At 43.5% G+C, this 27,418-nt stretch overlaps 1 protein-coding gene across 3 annotated transcripts; it reads left to right on the top strand.

Annotated features, from left to right (window-relative positions):
- Positions 1-27,367, top strand: LOC117778686 (discoidin domain-containing receptor 2-like). 3 transcript variants are annotated; one of them, XM_034614432.1, is made up of 17 exons: positions 2-360; positions 16,314-16,420; positions 17,420-17,522; positions 19,488-19,725; positions 20,421-20,568; positions 21,125-21,227; positions 21,445-21,628; positions 21,993-22,233; positions 22,355-22,420; positions 23,346-23,482; positions 24,164-24,374; positions 24,471-24,655; positions 24,946-25,073; positions 25,184-25,402; positions 25,839-26,073; positions 26,255-26,404; positions 26,609-26,743. In XM_034614432.1, coding segments are annotated over exons 1-17 (2,592 nt in total). In that variant the 5' UTR covers positions 2-358. The 3 variants fall into 3 exon arrangements, with proteins under 3 accessions (XP_034470322.1, XP_034470323.1, XP_034470321.1); XM_034614431.1 differs by having other exon boundaries at positions 1-360; positions 23,349-23,482; positions 24,164-24,655; XM_034614430.1 differs by having other exon boundaries at positions 24,164-24,655; positions 26,609-27,367.
- The last annotated feature ends 51 nt before the right edge of the window (positions 27,368-27,418 follow it).

Here is a 27,418-nt window from a genome sequence, read left to right as displayed (position 1 = left end):
CAGTCTGTTTTTGTCAGTAGCTGGTGGTGGAGGCTGCTGCGCTCAGCTGCCTCTGTGGGCCATAATTGAAACCATTTGTGGATCAGGTGGAATTCTGGGATTTTTGGCTTCATCTCAAAATCCCAAGCATGTTATTTTCTCTCTTTCTTTCCTCCAGCCAGAAGGACTGTTTCCTCCCTCTCTCTCTGCTCTCGCTCTCTCTCTCTCCGTTGCTCTCCCTCCCTCTCTCCTTCCATTCCCAGAAAGTCCTTCAGAGGAAGAGGTCAGCGACTTGCAGTCGGGAATGCATCAACTCCCAGTGGATGTGGAATACTCCCCGACACAGATGGTTTCATAATAACCAGAGAGGAACGTGTGAATGTAAGTCAGATCCATATTTTCCTCACATGTGACTATTAACCCTGACGTCCACGTCGACTTCGAGGGAAGTTTGAGTCAGCTCGGCTCTGCTCGGCTCAGCTCGGCTCAGCTCGGCTCAACTCGGCTCAGCGTAGAGAGTGACATCACACAGGAAAATACAACGGAATTGGCTTTAATGGCCAAGTTCCCCCACGTGGAATCTGACTGGTTTGACATTGCTCTGTATTGACACATTAGCTGGGAAAGGGGCCAACAAAGATTGAACAAATAAGTTTAAGAATAGACACGTATATATGGATGTTTATCATATTATATATATATATAGATATCAGTATATACATAGCACGGGTCTAATAACTTTATAATACATACATAAATAGATCTATAAAGGCTCAACAGGGAAAGATATTGTAGCTAAATTTGTAATATTTCAGTTTGTCACGCACACATTTAGAAGCTTTTACAACAGAAAGTAAGTGATTATCACGTGAGCCGGAAACTCCACTGAAGGATTCATTTCAGGCACAAGTTACTGGTGTGATACAGTAAGTTAAATTTAGTGTACTGTCTTTATGTACAAAATACACAAGTTACAATACGTTCTTAGTGAGTACACATCACACCGCTGCAGAAGTACACTCTCGCCCCCCCCCCCAAAATCTTAGGGGAACGCACCACGTGAATGTGGTGAAAGTGCACTTTCTGAGCAGTTTCACAGTGCGTTGGAGGGTGTAAGTCACTGGGACCTTCACTGGGCTTATACAAGGTAAATAAAACTCATACTGCAACCACTGTGGTGGCAGAGAGAGAGAGAGAGAGAGAGAGAGAGAGAGAGAGAGAGAGAGAGAGAGAGAGAGAGAGAGAGAGAGAGAGCAGGACTGTGGGTTACAAGGAGGACTGTGTGTGCAGTTACCAGTGAGAAGCTCAACAGGGTTACTCAATGCCACAGAACATTAGTAACATGCTGCTTTCCATGCTGCTTTCATGTTACTAACACATATGTATAAAAAATCCCTGAGGAAAACTGGTTGTGTGAATTGTGTGAATTCAGAGATGTTGATAATGAATCACATTTTCTTCTGTATTGCCCTAATTATGATGAGTTAGTAATAGATAGTTGACAGGATGTACTGATGATGATAGAATGGAATGGTTGTTTCATTTTACTGCTTATAAGTTGGCTACCTTTATTTTGAAATCTTAAAAATAAATGTTGCAATGGTTCATATGTTCCATATTATTACTGATGATGCTGCTCTGTTTTTTTCTTCTTTATTTTATATTTTAGTTTTGTTATGTTTTAGGCTGGACATAATGTGCAAGACAAAATAATAATTAAAAATGTTTTTTTTTCTCATCATCTGTATTTCAAATTTGTATATTTAGGGCCCGAGCACCGAATGGTGAGAGGCCCTATTGAAATTGAAAGGATTATTAGGGCCCGAGCACCGAATGGTGAGAGGCCCTATTGAAATTGAAAGGATTATTCTTATTATTATTATTATTGTCATCCAAATGAATTGGCTTTTTGAGGGCTTTAACATACTGAACTTCTTACCAAACTTTGCACAAAATTAGAAAGTGGTGAAAATTTATGTATTCTGGAGTAATTTGAAATGGGCGTGGCAAAATGGCTCAACAGCGCCCCCTGGAACACAGCCCCTAGGTTTCCCTTTGACCGATCTTCACAAAAATCGTAGCCCAGGTGTATCGTGACCAATCATGAAAAAAAGTCTCAAGGAGCATTATGAAAAACGCAACAGGAAGTCCGCCATTTTGGTTTTAGTGGCCATTTTGGCCATATTCCACATTTTTACTTTGATGTACTTGTCCCAGGGCTTTTATCTGATCAACTTCTAATTGAGATGAGTGTCATCACAACAAGACGGAGATCAAAACTAACTCAAAGATCGATTTTTCGTCACACGGTGTGACCGTGGCGTGGCGTCAAAGTTTGATTACACGCCATCAAAACACGAGGTTCTGTATCTCGGACATACATGGTCCAATCGAGTCCAAACTAGACATGTAAGACAAGAGTCCCGGCCTGATGACATCTGCACAGAAATCATGACTTAAAATCACAGCGCCCCCTGGTGGCAACAGGAAATGTCTTGTTTTTGGAACGTCTTACACGTGGAGGTATTCCTCCTCACCCACTGCCCGCAGCCACGTCAAACCTGTGTCAAATGGGTCTCAAGACATTGATAATGAAGGCATAAGATTACTGTGACTTTTCGTCAAACGCCATAATAGTGGCGTGGCGTCAAAGTTCATCACCTCGCCGTGACACACGAAATTACTATAACTTCGGTGTTGGAGGTTCAAACTCCCTCAAACTACATTTGTGTAGCAACAGCCCCCCCCTGCAGACATTCAGATGGTTTTAAGAAATGGGCGTGGCATAATAACTGACTAGCGCCCCCTAAAGTGCAGCCCCGGCACTACGATTGGCCGACATGTACAAAAATCGACAGGGACATGTGTCTTTTCATAACAAACAAATGAGTCTCTTGGATAGATATGCTCGACCAAACAGGAAGCCCGCCATTTTGACTTTAGTGGCCATTTTGGCCATATTCCACATTTATACTTTGATATACTTGTCCCAGGGCTTTTATCTGATCGACTTCAAATTGAGATGAGTGTCATCACAACAAGACGGAGATAACAACTAACTCAAAGATCGATTTTTCGTCACACGGTGTGACCGTGGCGTGGCCTCAAAGTTTGATTACACGCCATCAAAACACGAGGTTCTGTATCTCGGACATACATGGACCAATCGAGTCCAAACTAGACATGTAAGACAAGTGTCCCGGCCTGATGACATCTACGCAGAAATTATGACTTAAAATCACAGCGCCACCTGCTGGCTACAGGAAGTGACATGTTTTATACTTTGATGCACTGCTCCTGGCTGCTTTACAATATACAGCTCAAATGAGCTCAGTCAAGTCATTTGACCATGGTCAGAATTGTGACATTTCCTCAAACCGTGTAAACATTGAGGTGCGGCGAAGGATCATCCTTCGCCAAAGGACACGATGTTGTCATAACTCCAGTGTGCATTGTCCCATCAACGCCAAACTTCTGTCACTTGATTATAGTCCAAGCCTGAACAGCTCCATGTGTCAATATTTCCTCAGTGTCATAGCGCCACCTACTGATTCGCCATGACACAGGAAGTACTTTGTAAATCCACTCTGCATTATCCAACCGGCTCCGAACTGCTGACCTATGATCACAATCTTGACCTGAACACATCCATGTATTAATATTAGTTCAGGGTCATAGCACCACCTACTGATCGGTGTGACAATTAAGTTGTTGTAACATTGTCCGATTGACACAAAATTGCTCACGCTACATCAGAGCCCCTACTTGAAGAGATATATCAGTCTGTAGGTAATAATAGTGATGGCGCCACCTACTGGCAACAGGAAGTAAGCTTTGTTTTACAAATATCGTTCCATTTACATAAAATTTTCGCAGTGTGATGTGCAATTGACGGCGTGGATCGCAATGAGCAATTAGCAGGCAAGGATCGACGTCGCTCGACGGACGCAGGAAGTGAAGCGTTTGTCCTCGCCGCAGTGCGCAAAACGCGTGCAACGCGGAGACGTGCGCTTGGTCATTGATCGCTCTCTCCACCGACCGCAACAGGCTTCAACGTGCGGGTGCTCGGGCCCGTCAGTGCTACAACGTAGCCCTAGTTCTTATTATTATTATTAGGGCCCGAGCACCGAATGGTGAGAGGCCCTATTGAAATTGAAAGGATTTTTAGGGCCCGAGCACCGAATGGTGAGAGGCCCTATTGAAATTGAAAGGATTATTCTTATTATTATTATTATTATTATTATTATTATTGTGACTAAAGTGATTTGGCTTTTTGAGGGCTTCAACATGCTGAACTTCTTACCAAACTTTGCACAAAATTAGAAAGTGGTGAAAATTTACGTATTCTGGAGTAATTTGAAATGGGCGTGGCAAAATGGCTCAACAGCGCCCCCTGGAACACAGCCCCTAGGTTTCCCTTTGACCGATCTTCACAAAAATCGTAGCCCAGGTGTATCGTGACCAATCATGAAAAAAAGTCTCAAGGAGCATTATGAAAAACGCAACAGGAAGCCCGCCATTTTGGTTTTAGTGGCCATTTTGGCCATATTCCACATTTTTACTTTGATGTACTTGTCCCAGGGCTTTTATCTGATCAACTTCTAATTGAGATGAGTGTCATCACAACAAGACGGAGATCAAAACTAACTCAAAGATCGATTTTTCGTCACACGGTGTGACCGTGGCGTGGCCTCAAAGTTTGATTACACGCCATCAAAACACGAGGTTCTGTATCTCGGACATACATGGTCCAATCGAGTCCAAACTAGACACGTAAGACAAGAGTCCCGGCCTGATGACATCTACACAGAAATCATGACTTAAAATCACAGCGCCCCCTGGTGGCAACAGGAAATGTTTTGTTTTTGGAACGTCTTACACGTGGAGGTATTCCTCCTCACCCACTGCCCGCAGCCACGTCAAACCTGTGTCAAATGGGTCTCAAGACATTGATAATGAAGGCATAAGATTACTGTGACTTTTCGTCAAACGCCATAATAGTGGCGTGGGGTCAAATTTCATCAACTCGCCAGGACACACGAAATTACTATAACTTCGGTGTTGGAGGTTCAAACTCCCTCAAACTACATTTGTGTAGCAACAGCCCCCCCCTGCAGACATTCAGATGGTTTTAAGAAATGGGCGTGGCATAATAACTGACTAGCGCCACCTAAAGTGCAGCCCCGGCACTACGATTGGCCGACATGTACAAAAATCGACAGGGACATGTGTCTTTTCATAACAAACAAATAAGTCTCTTGGATAGATATGCTCGACCAAACAGGAAGCCCGCCATTTTGACTTTAGTGGCCATTTTGGCCATATTCCACATTTATACTTTGATATACTTGTCCCAGGGCTTTTATCTGATCAACTTCAAATTGAGATGAGTGTCATCACAACAAGACGGAGATCAAAACTAACTCAAAGATCGATTTTTCGTCACACGGTGTGACCGTGGCGTGGCGTCAAAGTTTGATTACACGCCATCAAAACACGAGGTTCTGTATCTCGGACATACATGGACCAATCGAGTCCAAACTAGACATGTAAGACAAGTGTCCCGGCCTGATGACATCTACACAGAAATTATGACTTAAAATCACAGCGCCCCCTGGTGGCTACAGGAAGTGACATGTTTTATACTTTGATGCACTGCTCCTGGCTGCTTAACAATATACAGCTCAAATGAGCTGAGAGAAGTCAATGGATCATGGTCAGAATTGTGACATTTCCTCAAACCGTGTAAACGTTGAGGTGCGGCGAAGGATCATCCTTCGCCAAAGGAGACGATGTTGTCATAACTCCAGTGTGCATTGTCCCATCACCGCCAAACTTCTGTCACATGATTATAGTCCAAGCCTGAACAGCTCCACGTGTCAATATTTCCTCAGTGTCATAGCGCCACCTACTGATTCGCCATGACACAGGAAGTACTTTGTAAATCCACTCTGCATTATCCAACCGGCTCCGAACTGCTGACCTATGATCACAATCTTGACCTGAACACATCCATATATTAATATTAGTTCAGGGTCATAGCGCCACCTATTGATCAGTGTGAAAATTACGTTGTTGTAACATTGTCCGATTGACACAAAATTGCTCAAGCTACATCAGAGCCCCTACTTGAACAGATATATCGGTCTGTAGGTAATAATAGTGATGGCGCCACCTACTGGCAACAGGAAGTAAGCTTTGTTTTACAACTATCATTCGATTTACATAAAATGTTCACAGTGTGATGTGCAATTGCTGGCGTGGATCGTAATGAGCAATTAGCAGGCAAGGATCGACGTCGCTCGACGGACGCAGGAAGTGAAGCGTTTGTCCTTGCCGCAGTGCGCAAAACGCGTGCAACGCGGAGACGTGCGCTTGGTCATTGATCGCTCTCTCCACCGACCGCAACAGGCTTCAACGTGCGGGTGCTCGGGCCCGTCAGTGCTACAACGTAGCCCTAGTTAGGGCCCGAGCACCGAATGGTGAGAGGCCCTATTGAAATTGAAAGGATTTTTATTATTAGGGCCCGAGCACCGAATGGTGAGAGGCCCTATTGAAATTGAAAGGATTATTCTTATTATTATTAGGGCCCGAGCACCGAATGGTGAGAGGCCCTATTGAAATTGAAAGGATTTTTATTATTATTATTATTATTTCCCTTTGGGGGACTTTTTCAGGGCCTAGACATGCTCAAAAACTTATGAAACTTTGCAGGAAATTCAAGGCCTACGGATATTTTATTATTCTGGAGTAATTTGAAATGGGCGTGGCAAAATGGCTCAACAGCGCCCCCTGGAACGCAGCCCCTAGGTTTCCCTTTGACCGATCTTCACAAAAATCGTAGCCCAGGTGTATCGTGACCAATCATGAAAAAAAGTCTCAAGGAGCATTATGAAAAACGCAACAGGAAGCCCGCCATTTTGGTTTTAGTGGCCATTTTGGCCATATTCCACATTTTTACTTTGATGTACTTGTCCCAGGCCTTTTATCTGATCAACTTCTAATTGAGATGAGTGTCATCACAACAAGACGGAGATCAAAACTAACTCAAAGATCGATTTTTCGTCACACGGTGTGACCGTGGCGTGGCCTCAAAGTTTGATTACACGCCATCAAAACACGAGGTTCTGTATCTCGGACATACATGGTCCAATCGAGTCCAAACTAGACACGTAAGACAAGAGTCCCGGCCTGATGACATCTACACAGAAATCATGACTTAAAATCACAGCGCCCCCTGGTGGCAACAGGAAATGTCTTGTTTTTGGAACGTCTTACACGTGGAGGTATTCCTCCTCACCCACTGCCCGCAGCCACGTCAAACCTGTGTCAAATGGGTCTCAAGACATTGATAATGAAGGCATAAGATTACTGTGACTTTTCGTCAAACGCCATAATAGTGGCGTGGGGTCAAAGTTCATCAACTCGCCAGGACACACGAAATTACTATAACTTCGGTGTTGGAGGTTCAAACTCCCTCAAACTACATTTGTGTAGCAACAGCCCCCCCCTGCAGACATTAAGATGGTTTTAAGAAATGGGCGTGGCATAATAACTGACTAGCGCCACCTAAAGTGCAGCCCCGGCACTACGATTGGCCGACATGTACAAAAATCGACAGGGACATGTGTCTTTTCATAACAAACAAATAAGTCTCTTGGATAGATATGCTCGACCAAACAGGAAGCCCGCCATTTCGACTTTAGTGGCCATTTTGGCCATATTCCACATTTATACTTTGATATACTTGTCCCAGGGCTTTTATCTGATCAACTTCAAATTGAGATGAGTGTCATCACAACAAGACGGAGATCAAAACTAACTCAAAGATCCATTTTTCGTCACACGGTGTGACCGTGGCGTGGACGTCAAAGTTTGATTACACGCCATCAAAACACGAGGTTCTGTATCTCGGACATGCATGGACCAATCGAGTCCAAACTAGACATGTAAGACAAGTGTCCCGGCCTGATGACATCTACACAGAAATTATGACTTAAAATCACAGCGCCCCCTGGTGGCTACAGGAAGTGACATGTTTTATACTTTGATGCACTGCTCCTGGCTGCTTAACAATATACAGCTCAAATGAGCTGAGAGAAGTCAATGGATCATGGTCAGAATTGTGACATTTCCTCAAACCGTGTAAACATTGAGGTGCGGCGAAGGATCATCCTTCGCCAAAGGAGACGATGTTGTCATAACTCCAGTGTGCATTGTCCCATCACCGCCAAACTTCTGTCACATGATTATAGTCCAAGCCTGAACAGCTCCACGTGTCAATATTTCCTCAGTGTCATAGCGCCACCTACTGATTCGCCATGAAACAGGAAGTACTTTGTAAATCCACTCTGCATTATCCAACCGGCTCCGAACCGCTGACCTATGATCACAATCTTGACCTGAACACATCCATATATTAATATTAGTTCAGGGTCATAGCGCCACCTACTGATCGGTGTGAAAATTAAGTTGTTGTAACATTGTCCGATTGACACAAAATTGCTCACGCTACATCAGAGCCCCTACTTGAAGAGATATATCAGTCTGTAGGTAATAATAGTGATGGCGCCACCTACTGGCTACAGGAAGTAAGCTTTGTTTTACAACTATCATTCGATTTACATAAAATGTTCACAGTGTGTTGTGCAATTGATGGCGTGGATCGTAATGAGCAATTAGCAGGCAAGGATCGACGTCGCTCGACGGACGCAGGAAGCGAAGCGTTTGTCCTCGCCGCAGTGCGCAAAACGCGTGCAACGCGGAGACGTGCGCTTGGTCATTGATCGCTCTCTCCACCGACCGCAACAGGCTTCAACGTGCGGGTGCTCGGGCCCGTCAGTGCTACAACGTAGCCCTAGTTATTATTATTATTATTTCCCTTTGGGGGACTTTTTCAGGGCCTAGACATGCTCAAAAAGTTATGAAACTTTGCAGGAAATTCAAGGCCTACGGATATTTTATTATTCTGGAGTAATTTGAAATGGGCGTGGCAAAATGGCTCAACAGCGCCCCCTGGAACGCAGCCCCTAGGTTTCCCTTTGACCGATCTTCACAAAAATCGTAGCCCAGGTGTATCGTGACCAATCATGAAAAAAAGTCTCAAGGAGCATTATGAAAAACGCAACAGGAAGTCCGCCATTTTGGTTTTAGTGGCCATTTTGGCCATATTCCAGATTTTTACTTTGATGTACTTGTCCCAGGGCTTTTATCTGATCAACTTCTAATTGAGATGAGTGTCATCACAACAAGACGGAGATCAAAACTAACTCAAAGATCGATTTTTCGTCACACGGTGTGACCGTGGCGTGGCGTCAAAATTTGATTACACGCCATCAAAACACGAGGTTCTGTATCTCGGACATACATGGTCCAATCGAGTCCAAACTAGACACGTAAGACAAGAGTCCCGGCCTGATGACATCTACACAGAAATCATGACTTAAAATCACAGCGCCCCCTGGTGGCAACAGGAAATGTCTTGTTTTTGGAACCTCTTACACGTGGAGGTATTCCTCCTCACCCACTGCCCGCAGCCACGTCAAACCTGTGTCAAATGGGTCTCAAGACATTGATAATGAAGGCATAAGATTACTGTGACTTTTCGTCAAACGCCATAATAGTGGCGTGGCGTCAAAGTTCATCACCTCGCCGTGACACACGAAATTACTATAACTTCGGTGTTGGAGGTTCAAACTCCCTCAAACTACATTTGTGTAGCAACAGCCCCCCCCTGCAGACATTCAGATGGTTTTAAGAAATGGGCGTGGCATAATAACTGACTAGCGCCCCCTAAAGTGCAGCCCCGGCACTACGATTGGCCGACATGTACAAAAATCGACAGGGACATGTGTCTTTTCATAACAAACAAATACGTCTCTTGGATAGATATGCTCGACCAAACAGGAAGCCCGCCATTTTGACTTTAGTGGCCATTTTGGCCATATTCCACATTTATACTTTGATATACTTGTCCCAGGGCTTTTATCTGATCAACTTCAAATTGAGATGAGTGTCATCACAACAAGACGGAGATCAGAACTAACTCAAAGATCGATTTTTCGTCACACGGTGTGACCGTGGCGTGGCCTCAAAGTTTGATTACACGCCATCAAAACACGAGGTTCTGTATCTCGCACATGCATGGACCAATCGAGTCCAAACTAGACATGTAAGACAAGTGTCCCGGCCTGATGACATCTACACAGAAATTATGACTTAAAATCACAGCGCCACCTGCTGGCTACAGGAAGTGACATGTTTTTTACTTTGATGCACTGCTCCTGGCTGCTTTACAATATACAGCTCAAAAGAGCTCAGTCAAGTCATTTGACCATGGTCAGAATTGTGACATTTCCTCAAACCGTGTAAACTTTGAGGTGCGGCGAAGGATCATCCTTCGCCAAAGGACACGATGTTGTCATAACTCCAGTGTGCATTGTCCCATCACCGCCAAACTTCTGTCACATGATTATAGTCCAAGCCTGAACAGCTCCATGTGTCAATATTTCCTCAGTGTCATAGCGCCACCTACTGATTCGCCATGATACAGGAAGTACTTTGTAAATCCACTCTGCATTATCCAACCGGCTCCAAACTGCTGACCTATGATCACAATCCTGACCTGAACACATCCATATATTAATATTAGTTCAGGGTCATAGCGCCACCTATTGATCAGTGTGAAAATTACGTTGTTGTAACATTGTCCGATTGACACAAAATTGCTCAAGCTACATCGGAGCCCCTACTTGAACAGATATATCGGTCTGTAGGTAATAATAGTGATGGCGCCACCTACTGGTAACAGGAAGTAAGCTTTGTTTTACAACTATCATTCGATTTACATAAAATGTTCACAGTGTGTTGTGCAATTGACAGCGTGGATCGCAACGAGCAATTAGCAGGCAAGGATCGACGTCGCTCGACGGACGCAGGAAGTGAAGCGTTTGTCCTTGCCGCAGTGCGCAAAACGCGTGCAACGCGGAGACGTGCGCTTGGTCATTGATCGCTCTCTCCACCGACCGCAACAGGCTTCAACGTGCGGGTGCTCGGGCCCGTCAGTGCTACAACGTAGCCCTAGTTAGGGCCCGAGCACCGAATGGTGAGAGGCCCTATTGAAATTGAAAGGATTATTCTTATTATTATTATTATTATTATTATTATTGTCATCCAAATGAATTGGCTTTTTGAGGGCTTTAACATGCTGAACTTCTTACCAAACTTTGCACAAAATTAGAAAGTGGTGAAAATTTACGTATTCTGGAGTAATTTCAAATGGGCGTGGCAAAATGGCTCAACAGCGCCCCCTGGAACACAGCCCCTAGGTTTCCCTTTGACCGATCTTCACAAAAATCGTAGCCCAGGTGTATCGTGACCAATCATGAAAAAAAGTCTCAAGGAGCATTATGAAAAACGCAACAGGAAGCCCGCCATTTTGGTTTTAGTGGCCATTTTGGCCATATTCCACATTTTTACTTTGATGTACTTGTCCCAGGGCTTTTATCTGATCAACTTCTAATTGAGATGAGTGTCATCACAACAAGACGGAGATCAAAACTAACTCAAAGATCGATTTTTCGTCACACGGTGTGACCGTGGCGTGGCCTCAAAGTTTGATTACACGCCATCAAAACACGAGGTTCTGTATCTCGGACATACATGGTCCAATCGAGTCCAAACTAGACACGTAAGACAAGAGTCCCGGCCTGATGACATCTACACAGAAATCATGACTTAAAATCACAGCGCCCCCTGGTGGCAACAGGAAATGTCTTGTTTTTGGAACGTCTTACACGTGGAGGTATTCCTCCTCACCCACTGCCCGCAGCCACGTCAAACCTGTGTCAAATGGGTCTCAAGACATTGATAATGAAGGCATAAGATTACTGTGACTTTTCGTCAAACGCCATAATAGTGGCGTGGGGTCAAAGTTCATCAACTCGCCAGGACACACGAAATTACTATAACTTCGGTGTTGGAGGTTCAAACTCCCTCAAACTACATTTGTGTAGCAACAGCCCCCCCCCTGCAGACATTCAGATGGTTTTAAGAAATGGGCGTGGCATAATAACTGACTAGCGCCACCTAAAGTGCAGCCCCGGCACTACGATTGGCCGACATGTACAAAAATCGACAGGGACGTGTGTCTTTTCATAACAAACAAATAAGTCTCTTGGATAGATATGCTCGACCAAACAGGAAGCCCGCCATTTTGACTTTAGTGGCCATTTTGGCCATATTCCACATTTATACTTTGATATACTTGTCCCAGGGCTTTTATCTGATCAACTTCAAATTGAGATGAGTGTCATCACAACAAGACGGAGATCAAAACTAACTCAAAGATCGATTTTTCGTCACACGGTGTGACCGTGGCGTGGCGTCAAAGTTTGATTACACGCCATCAAAACACGAGGTTCTGTATCTCGGACATGCATGGACCAATCGAGTCCAAACTAGACATGTAAGACAAGTGTCCCGGCCTGATGACATCTACACAGAAATTATGACTTAAAATCACAGCGCCCCCTGGTGGCTACAGGAAATGACATGTTTTATACTTTGATGCACTGCTCCTGGCTGCTTAACAATATACAGCTCAAATGAGCTGAGAGAAGTCAATGGATCATGGTCAGAATTGTGACATTTCCTCAAACCGTGTAAACGTTGAGGTGCGGCGAAGGATCATCCTTCGCCAAAGGACACGATGTTGTCATAACTCCAGTGTGCATTGTCCTATCACCGCCAAACTTCTGTCACTTGATTATAGTTCAAGCCTGAACAGCTCCATGTGTCAATATTTCCTCAGTGTCATAGCGCCACCTACTGATTCGCCATGACACAGGAAGTACTTTGTAAATCCACTCTGCATTATCCAACCGGCTCCGAACTGCTGACCTATGATCACAATCTTGACCTGAACACATCCATATATTAATATTAGTTCAGGGTCATAGCGCCACCTACTGATCGGTGTGAAAATTAAGTTGTTGTAACATTGTCCGATTGACACAAAATTGCTCACGCTACATCGGAGCCCCTACTTGAAGAGATATATCGGTCTGTAGGTAATAATAGTGATGGCGCCACCTACTGGCAACAGGAAGTAAGCTTTGTTTTACAACTATCATTCGATTTACATAAAATGTTCACAGTGTGTTGTGCAATTGATGGCGTGGATCGTAATGAGCAATTAGCAGGCAAGGATCGACGTCGCTCGACGGACGCAGGAAGTGAAGCGTTTGTCCTTGCCGCAGTGCGCAAAACGCGTGCAACGCGGAGACGTGCGCTTGGTCATTGATCGCTCTCTCCACCGACCGCAACAGGCTTCAACGTGCGGGTGCTCGGGCCCGTCAGTGCTACAACGTAGCCCTAGTTATTATTGTGATCCAAATGAATTGGCTTTTTGAGGGCTTTAACATAATGAACTTCTTACCAAACTTTGCACAAAATTAGAAAGTGGTGAAAATTTACGTATTCTGGAGTAATTTGAAATGGGCGTGGCAAAATGGCTCAACAGCGCCCCCTGGAACACAGCCCCTAGGTTTCCCTTTGACCGATCTTCACAAAAATCGTAGCCCAGGTGTATCGTGACCAATCATGAAAAAAAGTCTCAAGGAGCATTTTGAAAAACGCAACAGGAAGTCCGCCATTTTGGTTTTAGTGGCCATTTTGGCCATATTCCACATTTTTACTTTGATGTACTTGTCCCAGGGCTTTTATCTGATCAACTTCTAATTGAGATGAGTGTCATCACAACAAGACGGAGATCAAAACTAACTCAAAGATAAATTTTTCGTCACACGGTGTGACCGTGGCGTGGCGTCAAAGTTTGATTACACGCCATCAAAACACGAGGTTCTGTATCTCGGACATACATGGTCCAATCGAGTCCAAACTAGACACGTAAGACAAGAGTCCCGGCCTGATGACATCTACACAGAAATCATGACTTAAAATCACAGCGCCCCCTGGTGGCAACAGGAAATGTCTTGTTTTTGGAACGTCTTACACGTGGAGGTATTCCTACTCACCCACTGCCCGCAGCCACGTCAAACCTGTGTCAAATGGTTCTCAAGACATTGATAATGAAGGCATAAGATTACTGTAACTTTTCGTCAAACGCCATAATAGTGGCGTGGCGTCAAAGTTCATCACCTCGCCGTGACACACGAAATTACTATAACTTCGGTGTTGGAGGTTCAAACTCCCTCAAACTACATTTGTGTAGCAATAGCCCCCCCCTGCAGACATTAAGATGGTTTTAAGAAATGGGCGTGGCATAATAACTGACTAGCGCCACCTAAAGTGCAGCCCCGGCACTACGATTGGCCGACATGTACAAAAATCGACAGGGACATGTGTCTTTTCATAACACACAAATAAGTCTCTTGGATAGATATGCTCGACCAAACAGGAAGCCCGCCATTTTGACTTTAGTGGCCATTTTGGCCATATTCCACATTTATACTTTGATATACTTGTCCCAGGGCTTTTATCTGATCAACTTCAAATTGAGATGAGTGTCATCACAACAAGACGGAGATCAAAACTAACTCAAAGATCGATTTTTCGTCACACGGTGTGACCGTGGCGTGGCGTCAAAGTTTGATTACACGCCATCAAAACACGAGGTTCTGTATCTCGGACATACATGGACCAATCGAGTCCAAACTAGACATGTAAGACAAGTGTCCCGGCCTGATGACATCTACACAGAAATTATGACTTAAAATCACAGCGCCCCCTGGTGGCTACAGGAAGTGACATGTTTTATACTTTGATGCACTGCTCCTGGCTGCTTAACAATATACAGCTCAAATGAGCTGAGAGAAGTCAATGGATCATGGTCAGAATTGTGACATTTCCTCGAACCGTGTAAACATTGAGGTGCGGCGAAGGATCATCCTTCGCCAAAGGAGACGATGTTGTCATAACTCCAGTGTGCATTGTCCCATCACCGCCAAACTTCTGTCACATGATTATAGTCCAAGCCTGAACAGCTCCATGTGTCAATATTTCCTCAGTGTCATAGCGCCACCTACTGATTCACCATGACACAGGAAGTACTTTGTAAATCCACTCTGCATTATCCAACCGGCTCCAAACTGCTGACCTATGATCACAATCTTGACCTGAACACATCCATATATTAATATTAGTTCAGGGTCATAGCGCCACCTACTGATCAGTGTGAAAATTAAGTTGTTGTAACATTGTCCGATTGACACAAAATTGCTCACGCTACATCAGAGCCCCTACTTGAAGAGATATATCAGTCTGTAGGTAATAATAGTGATGGCGCCACCTACTGGCAACAGGAAGTAAGCTTTGTTTTACAACTATCATTCGATTTACATAAAATGTTCACAGTGTGTTGTGCAATTGATGGCGTGGATCGTAATGAGCAATTAGCAGGCAAGGATCGACGTCGCTCGACGGACGCAGGAAGTGAAGCGTTTGTCCTTGCCGCAGTGCGCAAAACGCGTGCAACGCGGAGACGTGCGCTTGGTCATTGATCGCTCTCTCCACCGACCGCAACAGGCTTCAACGTGCGGGTGCTCGGGCCCGTCAGTGCTACAACGTAGCCCTAGTTTTTATTTATTTTCCAATTTGAATCTTAACTTTTTAAACAAATTTTTTTTATGTAACAAAAACTGAACAAATAAGTTTAGTAAGGTCTTGATCTTCTATTTAAAGTGCCTTGAGATAATGTATATTATAATTTGGCGCTATACAAACAAAATTGAACTGAATTGAATAATAGATAGACATTATATCTATATAGATATAACAAGTGTATATGAGTAGTATGTCTATTATTCAATTCAATTCAATTTTATTTGTATATATATACAGGCCTTATATCATAATAATACATACAAAGAAAAGATCTATAAATATTTTTAGGCTTTCTATTTCTTTTTCCAATTCTTACATTTACTCTTGATCCATTTTTCTTATCATTTAGGTGCATTAGTGTTTTAGCTGAGCCTTTTTATAGTTGAGTTTTTGTACGTGACTCATCATTTGACTCATCCCAAATATAGAAGTGGGTGCAAAATGTGTCAATATGATGTATAAAAGCCTATATTACATCTTACTTTGCAGCACTTTGAGCCTCACCACTCACCCACTGATCTATCCTGAAATCCAGCCTTGTATATAGTTTTTCCATTTTTATTGTACAAGGTATTTCTATATTTATTCTTATTATGTCTAACTACATTTTCCCTTGAGCTGCCACTTCCTTGTCCTGCTGTGTTAATTGTGAATTTTCCTCAGCGGAGAACCAGTCAAGGTACCTCTCACATCATATCTGACATGTTTAGGTGTGCAGCTCCTGGAGAAGAGATGAAGGTCATGGAGGTTAAACTGATCACACGTCGGGTCGTCTTTATCCTGCTGGCTGCCTCTGTGAGGGCTCAAGTCAACCCAGGTAGATCTCTATCTTTCAACATACATGTCAAGGCACCTTCATTACAGTTGAACTGTTCATGATAGAGTGTGTTTAGTTGAAGTCACAGCGTGCGATCAGGGCCTGCAGCTACCAGCTCGTCCATGCAGCTATGTCATATTTAAGCTTAAAATAACTTCTTTATTTTCCTGGGGGAGAGGCGTGTTGACAGGATGGAGAAGGAAAGCAATTTTCGGTGGGTGGGCTTAAAATGCAAGAATGTTATCGTGCGTGCGTGCGCGTGTGTGTGTGCGTATGCGGTTTACCTAGTGGTCAGACAGCAAATACTCCTCAGAACAGGCAGACCTTTCACATGTGGGGGGGCATTCGTGGAAAAAAAAAAAAAGTTCGAAATTTTTTTAGTAATACCTTCTCTCACATGCACGTACCCACGTGCACTGCTCTGGCTGTTCCACTTCGAATATTTCCACAGTAAAAGGCGTGTTTGTTCTGCTGCTCTCTCAAAGTACATGTTAGAGAGTTCAGTGGGAAGGTGAATAAAACACACGTCCCTTAATGACCAGGTAGTGATGGTGAGAATAAACAGTGATACTGCAGCTGTACAACATGTGGACATTGAACCATATCAACAGGCAAATGTTGCATCTCCCGTCACACAAATGTAGGTTAAATATGAATTTGATGATTTAGAGTAAAATAAATTTCTCTCACGTGTCTCTGGTATAAATTATGAAGGAAAAACGAAGCGCAGGCAGCCTGGAGGCCACTCCCTGCTCATTTTGCTTGGACTGGCACCTACACAGAGATGCCTCTGTTTGGCTTTGGAGGCCTCGAGGTGCTGCAGGAAGGGGACTGCGGGGGGAAGGGATGAGCTCAGACCGCTTTACACTCACCTCCTCACGTCCTGAAAATACACAATGAGGATAAACACTCACAGTGCATGGGAGAGAAGACACGTTCTACACTCGCACATTCAGAGACATATTGAAAATAAACCAGCGATGCTTCCTGTGATTGTAGAAATCTGTCGCTATCCTCTGGGTATGACCGGCGGGCAGATCCAGGACGAGGACATCTCCGCCTCCACTCAGTGGTCCGAGTCAACGGCTGCAAGATTTGGGAGGCATGTTGGATTATGCATTTCTATTCTTTTGATTAAAATATGTCACAAGCGCACTGTATCATTTGACATGGTGCAAAAGTGTAAATCTCTAATTATCTGTATTCTTATTAATTGAACCTCAGATCATGTTCAGCCCCTGGTGGCCACTGATGTTTGCACCAAATTCTTCTCCTGTTCATTCCTCTTGTTCATGAGTGAAAACACACACACCTCTATGCTCGGGCTTCTTTACCTCCGCCAGGAAGGTTATGTTTTAATCTGTGTTTCCTTGTTAGTTCGCAGAATTACTCAAAAACTACTGCACAAATTATCCCCAAACTTGGTGAAAGGATGAAGGACAGGTCAGAGGAGAACATATTAAGTTTTGGTGGGGATCCGGATCAGGGGGTGGATTCAGGAATGTTTTATCAGTTTCTAAAACATTGTGAGATTTTTCAACATAATTCATGGATCTTGATGAAAGATAATCAGGTATGTTTAGTCGACTGTTATTTGGTGAAATTTGGTGCAGATCCAAATAAAAATCCAGATATAGTGAATTTTAATGTGGTTTTATGAGGGGGCTGTTGGCATCACATGCACTCTACTGGGTGTCATTCTTGTTACATGCAGTATTTGCAGTTATTTTTCTCACAACAAAACTGCCTTGGCCTTCGGTCCTCCAGCAGCATGTGTGAAAGGAAAATATTGTCTGAACTTCCATTTAGTGGCTGTTGTGGAGCTTTTGTTGAAACCACATGATGTTATGTTTATATTTATTTATTTTAAAAGGACAATGAACACTAATTAACATGCATATTTTAGTGTACTTGAGATTTAGCCATGCAGGCTAGTTTTCATCTGCAGACCTTGGCAGAATGTTGATAAATAACACATCCATATCATATTCAAATACATTTATATACACATACACATACACATACACATACACATACACATACACATACACATTTCATATCATATATATACACACACACACACACACACATAAACATCCAGACACATGTATAAAAAACACAGAAGTACATACACAGACACCATTAATAAATACATCATTAATAAATCAATGACATCACTGTATGACACAGGCATATAAAGCAAAATCACAAAAACACTATCACTAAAAGTGCGTTATTTTGAAGGCTCGTAGGGCAGGAAGCTGGAGCCAATCCCAGCGGACATTGGGCGAGAAGCGGGTTGCACCATGGACAGGTTGCCAGTGGAGCACAAGGCTGACATACTGAGACAAACACCCATTCATGCTCACATCTATAGTCAATTTAGAGTCTTCAATCAACCTTGCCCCGATCTGCATGTCTTGGGACTGTGAGATTCTTCTTTCCAGAGGCGGATCAAGGATTTTTCTAAATCGGGGGCCATAAAGGGGCTGCATTTTACAGAGGGGCCAATTATATGTCTAACACCCATGCATAATTCCTGATTCAGTAACTTGCACATACTAGTCATTCCTCCTAGCTCGCTAGTTTTTAGCAAAGTCACACATAGCACATTTTGTACTTCCTCTATACTAAAGCTTAGGAAATTGTCATATTTATTGTTAATATTGTTAATAAGGCGACAGTGCTAACAACTGAATATAAATTTAAAATTGATATTCGGTGAGGTGAAGAGATTCACACCTCTCTGATATGTGTATATTGAATATGGATATGGAACTAGCAGCAGCAGGTGTGAAAGTTTGATGAACTGACTTCATGTTGAGTAATTATAATCCTATTTTACAACACGACCAGTGATGAATTCATTAACACAGACAAGATCATGCATACTGTAGAAGATAAGTTCATTAAGTCACTTACATCTTCCCTCTTCTCTTTCCTCTCCTCACTCCGTCTTCCTCCTCTGTTTACGTCTTGAAATGTTTCCTCCTTCCTCCCCTCTCTGCCTGAACTCTGCCCTTCCTTTCCTTCTCCGTCTCCTCTCTTGTGTCGTCCTCCTCCTCAGACTTGACTTTGACAACGGGGACGGTGATGGGGCCTGGTGCCCTCACATCATGTTGGAGCCGGACGGCCACAAGGAGTATCTACAGGTGGACCTGCGGTCGCTGCACTTCATCACGCTGGTGGGCACCCAAGGTCGCCACGCCGACGGGATGGGAAATGAGTTTGCCCAGCGATACATGATCAAGTACAGCCGCGACGGCAACAACTGGGTGGGCTGGCATGACAGGAAGGGAAGGCAGGTGAGTAGATGTTACTGTGTGTGTACATATATATGTATATACTGTATATATACAACACATTTTCATGTCATCAGGTTCAGATGTATAGAGCTGGAGCCAAAATTATGACAGGTGGGCCTTCGAGAATGGCTCGACTTTGTCTATGAAGAAAACACTGATCTTTAGCTCATCTTGTGTCTGAACAAAATCCAGATGTGCTTTTTTGACAGTGCAAGTTAATAGACTAGATATAAAGATGGACGACACGTCTCCACCTCCTCCTGCTATCCAGAGATAAAGCAAAAATATCCTGGTGACAAAGACTGACATCTGGTGATGATGACGTCATCTGTGCAGTGACATAGAGTCCGTTTTCATAACATCAATTAGTTATTAAGGGGAAGGCATGTTTTATTAAGGTTAAGGTTAAGGTTAAGGGTAGGGCTTAGGCAAGGGGTTAAGGTTAGGGGAAGTCATATCAAGGAGTTTTTTTATGGCCTTGTATTGCAACTACTTCAGTAAAGAAACAACAACATCTCAGAATTCATAACAAGTGTGATCTTAAATTCATGAAACAGAGAGAATCAATTTAGTTTATTGTTTCACCATCACATATCATATTATGTATTACCACCATATAGATATTAGATCTTTGATATTTATCCCTGACCCTTTTCTCCCAGTCAGCCCCATGTAATGTGCCTCTTCCCTGTCAGGTCATCGAGGGGAACAGGAACGCATATGACGTGGTGCTGAAAGATCTGGAGCCTCCCATCATAGCTCGCTTCGTCCGCTTCATGCCGGTGACGGACAACTCCATGATCGTGTGTATGAGAGTGGAGCTGTACGGCTGTGAATGGCTCGGTCAGTCATCGCTTTCCATTCTATGCACGGCAGCATCTTCATCTAACAACATCTACAGTCTATGTTACTTCAGTGCAAACCTCAAACTTGTTTTTGTTTTATTTTGCAAGACGAGAGACAGGGCATTGACAAAATAATAGAAGGAGGACAGGAGGACAATGGAATGAAAAAGCAGAGCGCGCGTGTGTGTGTTTGTGTGCGTGTGTGTGTGTGTGTGTGTGTGTGTGTGTGTGTGTGTGTGTGTGTGTGTGTGTGTGTGTGTGTGTGTGTGTGTGTGTGTGTGCGTGTGTGTGTGTGTGTGTGTGCAATAATGATTACTATTATCCTCATTACCATCACCAATAATATAATAAAAATAATAATAATCATCACTAATAATTCTTATTGTCTATTAACCTGGGGTTTGCACCATCCTGTCCACTGTTTCCAAAATCTTTATTCCTTGCTTGTATTTTTGGACAGTTGTTTCGTGACTTGTGAAATGTTTATTGTCTTTTTATCCTTTGAGCCTGCTGTGAGTAAATCAATCTCAATCTTCTCTGACCTGCTCTTTCAGATGGCCTGGTGTCTTACAGCATTCCAGATGGGCACCAGATGATCTACAGAGGCCTGGACGTCTACTTTAATGATTCTGTGTATGACGGAGCATTAGCTGAAAGGTCAGGATTGTACTTCTACTTCTGAAAAGAAAGATGTAGCCTTCAATATAGAAGCAAATAATTCTGTAGTCACTGTCGTGTTTTTTCACCTCAATATTCTTCAAAAACTAAGTGGGGATATAACATTTTTTCCCCTTTGAGCTCCTCTCATCTCATCCTCAAAATATGTTACATTCTTTTTTGATCTTTTCTCTTCTTCCACTCGTGACTGCACCAGATTGACAAAGGGCCTCGGCCAGCTGACAGATGGCACCTGGGGTCTGGACGATTTCCTGCACAGCCACATCTACAGCATGTGGCCAGGCTACGACTACGTGGGCTGGAACAACAAGAGCTTCGTCAGAGGTTACGTGGAGATGATCTTTGAGTTCGACCACGTCCGAAACTTCACATCCATGAAGGTGAGAGGCTCCGGGGAGAAAACTCTCCGGGTGTGTTTCAGCGGAACATTTTTAGATTCAAGCTCACATACAATACAGCTGCAAATCTTAAATGGGACATACAATTTCAAACAATTTTGCAAAAAAGCATAGTGGTGTGAAAATTATATTTTTGGTGTAATTTGTGTATTTGTCATGTGCCATGTCCTGAATTCAGAGATGGAAGATTATGTTTTTCAGCACAGCAGGATTTGGGGTTTTGCGTTTCTTAACCTCTCACTTGAGAAAAACAGATATTCCTTGTGGATATGAAATAGATAAATGAGTATTTACATGAGAGTTTTTGGTTCTTTGATAAAGCTTTACATACCTGTTACCTCCACAGGTTCACTGTAACAACATGTTCAGCCGGGGGGTGAAGATGTTCCGACAGGCCACCTGTTACTTCCGCTCGGGCTCAGACTGGGAGGCCGACCCGGTGACCTTTAGGCCCCCAGCCGACCGCGTGAGCCAAGTCGCCCGCTTTCTCACTGTGCCCCTGGGGGACCGCACAGCCAGCGCCATCAAGTGCCGTTTCCACTTCGGTGACCTTTGGATGCTGTTCAGCGAGGTGGCCTTCCAATCAGGTTAACAAAAGGGGATGTGGGTGTCGTCTTCTGTCGTCATATGTCGTCCATCCTGCTGGAAACTTTCTAACATGATGCTTCCATCCTTCTTTGTCCATCCTTTGTTTCTCTTCACTCACAGGCTCAGCAGTGTACAACACATCTCTGACTCCTCGCAAACATGGACACCCCACAAACGCTCTACCAGGTCAGCGGCTGAGCCCTCTGTGATTTTCTTTTTTCTCTAAGTGGTGGCTGTTGTTTTGCTGAAGTAAGACTGTCAGAAAAGAGTGCAGGGCTGCCAGGAAGTGATGTGGCAGGTAGCAAAACATGGGCCGACTATAATCTCCAGTGAGAAGCACCTCTTTTCTTTCTTTCTTTTTTGTCTTATTGACACAAATATATATTATTTCCTTTTATTTATCAGTGCATTTATCAGGATTGTGAGTAAACTTTAATGGATTAATAAGAGATACGTCAGCAGGCAAGCTCAGTAAGAGACTGTAGTTAAAATGTTGTTATAGAATTGGTAATGTGATGGTTTTGAGTTCAAATAAAATAAGATAAGTAAAATAAGATAAGTAATATTATGATCAGAGTAGACAGGCTATATTATTGAGTTAAGACTGATATGAATGAATTATTAATTGAAGTAGGTATAATTATCTTAGCATCTCTGTGTGTGTTTTGTCTCATTATGTGTGGAATAAATGAAAAGGTCAAAAATATAATTATTATTATTATTATGCATCAGTCAGATGCAAGTATAATGACATTTTAATAGATTTTTCTGTTATGTATTTATAAAATTACTTTATATTGATATTTTTTACTAATTTGTTTTAGTGACATGCATATCATTGTGATATATAAGGATTTATTCCAGTCTTAAAAAAATGTGGTTTAACTAAAACATATGGGTTAACAGTGCCCCCTAGTGGCAGCATCAGAAATGCCTCATCACCATGAAGATAGATGTCAGGCTTCTTGCTGCACTTGTAATGAAAAAACACGAAGACGACTGTGCGACGAGGATGTTAATTATTTTGGGATTTACTATGAGGAGAGCTTCAACTGTGACGGATTAAATGAAATCCTTCCTTGACTGCCGACTCTCATCTCATCTTTGACAGGGGATGATCCCACTCATAAAGTGGATGAAAGCAACACCCGCATCCTGATTGGCTGCCTGGTGGCTATCATCGCCATCCTCATGACCATCATAGTCATCATCCTGTGGCGGCAGGTGTGGCAGAAGATGCTGGAGAAGGTGAGAAGAAGAGAGGTTTGGTTTGGGGGAGTGTTACACATGTGGGGGGCCCATGGAGTCACACTGATATCCAATGGAAGCAGACAGCACTGAGCAGCCTATTGTACACTGAATTGTATTAAATGTCACTATTTCCATATTTGATGTTCAGTTCCCTCTCACAGCAAAGTGACAACTACTGAAATAAACCTGTGGCTCTTACACTGCCTGCGGCTCCTTCTGCCACGTGTATACAACTCACAACAAATCCATGTTGCTTGTGTTGACTTGTTAACTTTGGTTCGTGCTGGACAGAATCAAACAAATCACCACGGTAAACTACAGTAATTAAAGATTGAAACAGTACAACTTGTGTTCCACCTCTTTTCCACCTCCACGTGGACTGTTCACCGAAGCCTGCTCACCAGAAGGCTTCTGGCCTCAAAATCTATTCCCTCGTCTGTGAGATAATGCTGAGAATTATGTTTGTGTATGATTTTTTTAAATTTCAATTCATTTGGCCCTTTGTAACTATGAGCACCTGCCTTTGTTGCATGAATTAATTGTTGGTGGTTTTCAGATTTCAGTGCATTGACATCCTCCTCAATGTCACTTTTATCTAAGTATGTCAACACACTTCTCTTGCAGTTTATTTGACATCAGGAACAAATAACACACCTCGTCTCGCACACTCTTTCTCAGGCGTCCCGTCGCATCCTGGACGACGAGCTCTCAGCCCGTCTTGCCATCCAGACCGAGGCCTTCTGCTTCCAACACTCGTCTCTGTCCACCGAGGGCGGCTCCACCTCCAACTCCACCTATGAGAGAATCTTCCCTCTCTGCGCCGACTACCAGGAGCCGTCGCGCCTCATCCGAAAGCTGCCCGAGTTCGCTCAGTCCGCGGAGCACCTCGGTAAGACGGTAAAAAAAAACCTTGCACTAGACACCGTGAAGGATTCGGATCATTATAGCTGCTGTGGTGTGTTGTTTGTGTGTGCATGTGGTTCAGACGGTGCCCCCCACTATGCAGAGGCAGACATCATCAGCCTGCAGGAGTCGGCCTCCGACAGCAGCACCTACTCCATCACCGCTGTCAACATGAATCTCTTCGCTGGCACCGACTCATCCATGAAAGAGTTCCCCAGACACAAGCTCACCTTCAAGGAGAAACTGGGAGAGGGCCAGTTTGGAGAAGTACATTCAGTTTTGTGGAATAGCAATATTATTGGAAGTGGTTGTTAGCTTGATTGGGCTGTTCTCCCTTTGCCATTATGATATTGATGTACCTTTATATCGCTAACTTTGAAACCTGACTGATAGATATTGCTCTGTGGTAAAAGCAGCAGGGTGTGAAATGCAGTCACTAAACAGTTCACGCTGACACACAGGCAACACTTAGTGGTATTAAACTGAGCAGAAGAGATGGTTCCTAGTGGAGCCAAGAGGATGATGGACTGACATCATGATGGACTGTTTATATACAGGTGCACTTGTGTGAGGCCGAGGGCATGCAGGAGTTTTTGGGCGAGGATTTTTCTATAGAGGGAAACAATGAGTCACCTCTGCTTGTCGCTGTGAAAACACTGCGGGAAGATGCCAACAAGAACGCGAGGTAAAAACAACTGCTGACAATTTCTGTTTACAATTTGTGTAGCCGTGTTCTTTCCATCAGACATGACTCGGCCCTTTCCAGTCTCAGTCATTACATTTGTTGTGCTGCAGAAACGACTTCCTGAAGGAGATCCGCATCATGTCCCGCCTGATGGACCCCAACATTGTGCGTCTGCTGGCGGTGTGTGTGGACACGGACCCGCTGTGCATGATCACTGAGTACATGGAAAACGGAGACCTGAACCAGTTCCTGTGCAACCTCAGGCTGAAGGAGGCTGCAGACGAAGACAAGGCAGAGCAGGAGGAGAGGGAGGGGACCAGCATGGTCAGGTGGGCTCATATCTTAACATCAGCGGTGGGATGTAACAAAGTACAGTTACTTTGTTTGTGTACTTAAGTACAGTTTTGATGTATCTGTACGTTTCGCTTTACTCCACAACAAGTCAGTAAATATCTGTACTTTCGACTCCACTATATCTTTACAAAGTATTACGTAACATGTTCATGATGTTTTTTTAAAGGGGGATTGGTCCTTTGACCCAATCAGAGGAGGCAGGTAACATTAGACCCCGCCTCCTGCATCAGGTGGTTTAGAAGAAACACCGGAAATGAATTCAGAAGTGGCCGAGACTCAGCCATTAATTATTATGTCAGTACAATGTGTTTTCAGTGGTATCACCTCAGCAGCCTAACATGACAGAGTATGATATATTGAGCCAACAAGACAAGACCATATCTCTCTGTTTGTGGTCTCCTGTGCCCTCAGCTACAGTAAACTGATTGGGATGGCCGTGCAGATTGCATCTGGCATGAAGTACTTGTCCTCTCTCAACTTCGTCCACCGCGACCTGGCCACGCGTAACTGCCTGGTGGGGAAGAACTACACAATAAAGATCGCCGATTTCGGCATGAGCCGGAACCTGTACAGAGGAGACTACTACAGGATCCAGGGCCGGGCCGTCCTGCCCATCCGCTGGATGTCCTGGGAGAGCATCCTGCTGGTGAGGGCTTTGGAGTGAAGCGTGATTTCTGTTGAGAAAAGTATAAATAACCTTTAGTTAGTGCTGATAAAACTGTATCTGTGATATTTATCACATGTGTTCCAGCCAAACAACCCACTAATTGTAATATCTACATTGTTTTTCTGAGTCTATTTGGTGAAAGCTGTCTTTTTTTTCTCAGGGTAAGTTCACCATGGCCAGTGACGTGTGGGCGTTTGGTGTGACTCTGTGGGAGATCCTGACTCTGTGTAAGAAGCAGCCATACTCCCAGCTCTCTGACGAGCAGGTCATTGAAAACACAGGCGAGTTCTTCAGGGACCAGGGCAAGCAGGTAAACACCACACAGGTTCAGGTCCCCAATCCTGCAGAGTACACTTTGTTTTAGTCGGTCACAGTTAAATGAATGTAATCACCCCCTATTTTCTCTGCATCTGTACCTCATGGTGTCAAATTTTGCAGGAAAATTACACCAGATTTGCTTTAAAGTTACCTTTTACATAAATCCTACATTAATATTTTTGCCCCGTTCTCCCAGGTGTACCTGCCGAAGCCTCTGTGCTGTCCTGAGAGAGTCTACAGCGATCTGATGCTGAGCTGCTGGAGGAGGAACGCCAAGCAGAGGCCGAGCTTTCAGGAGATGCACGCTCATCTGACGGAGAGTCTGGCGTAGCAGATGGGACGTAGAATCCCTCTCTGCCGAGCACTGCGTTGTTTGCTCTCTTCAGTATTTAGGACTCACTTGGAGTCAGACACAATCTGTCAAATGTTTGCATTTAATAAAGGCCTGCTTTCCTCAAAGGTGCTGTAAATGAAGAGGGTATACACTTGAATGGAGCCTTTTTGTGTAGATAGTTATAGCAGTATTAACTCAGAGTATTCACACCTCTGTGTATTTATTAAGTTCTTTTATATGTGTATTTATAGAGTACGCCAAAGTAATCCTAGGTTATGAAACACAGATGATGTCTAAAAAGTTGTCCTTGACATACTGTAAGTACATATATTTCTATTGCACACGTATAAGAGAATGTCAGTACGTTTGTGTGATCTTTTTCACTGTTTCTATTTATGCTTTATTATTTTTTAACGCAAACAAATGACACGGTATTGACTGTTTTCTGAATCAGGATGTTTTTAACTATGCAGAATCTCTTTTAGATGCTTTATAAACATGTTTACGTCCTTTTACAAGAATAAATTAAGTGTATATTGTTGAACAGAAGCAAAGACCAAAGTTTGTTTTAAGCTGTCCAGCCAAAGAGCCTTGTAAATAAATAATAAAGCATTAATCTCCTCTGGTTGTCATTATTTACTGAGTTATTAGAGACGTGCTGCAATGTTTGCG

The sequence above is a fragment of the Hippoglossus hippoglossus genome, chromosome 17 (assembly GCF_009819705.1).
Source record: "Hippoglossus hippoglossus isolate fHipHip1 chromosome 17, fHipHip1.pri, whole genome shotgun sequence".
Taxonomy (NCBI): domain Eukaryota; kingdom Metazoa; phylum Chordata; class Actinopteri; order Pleuronectiformes; family Pleuronectidae; genus Hippoglossus; species Hippoglossus hippoglossus.
The sequence above is the reverse complement of the archived record's forward strand: the minus strand, read 5'-3'. Positions and strand labels throughout refer to the sequence as shown.

Excerpts from the sequence above, each read along its gene's own strand:
- LOC117778686 (XM_034614430.1), top strand. Across the intron at positions 23,483-24,163 it reads GGCAGAAGATGCTGGAGAAG|GCGTCCCGTCGCATCCTGGA; the intron begins GTGAGAAGAAGA and ends ACTCTTTCTCAG. Across the intron at positions 26,405-26,608 it reads TCAGGGACCAGGGCAAGCAG|GTGTACCTGCCGAAGCCTCT; the intron begins GTAAACACCACA and ends CCGTTCTCCCAG.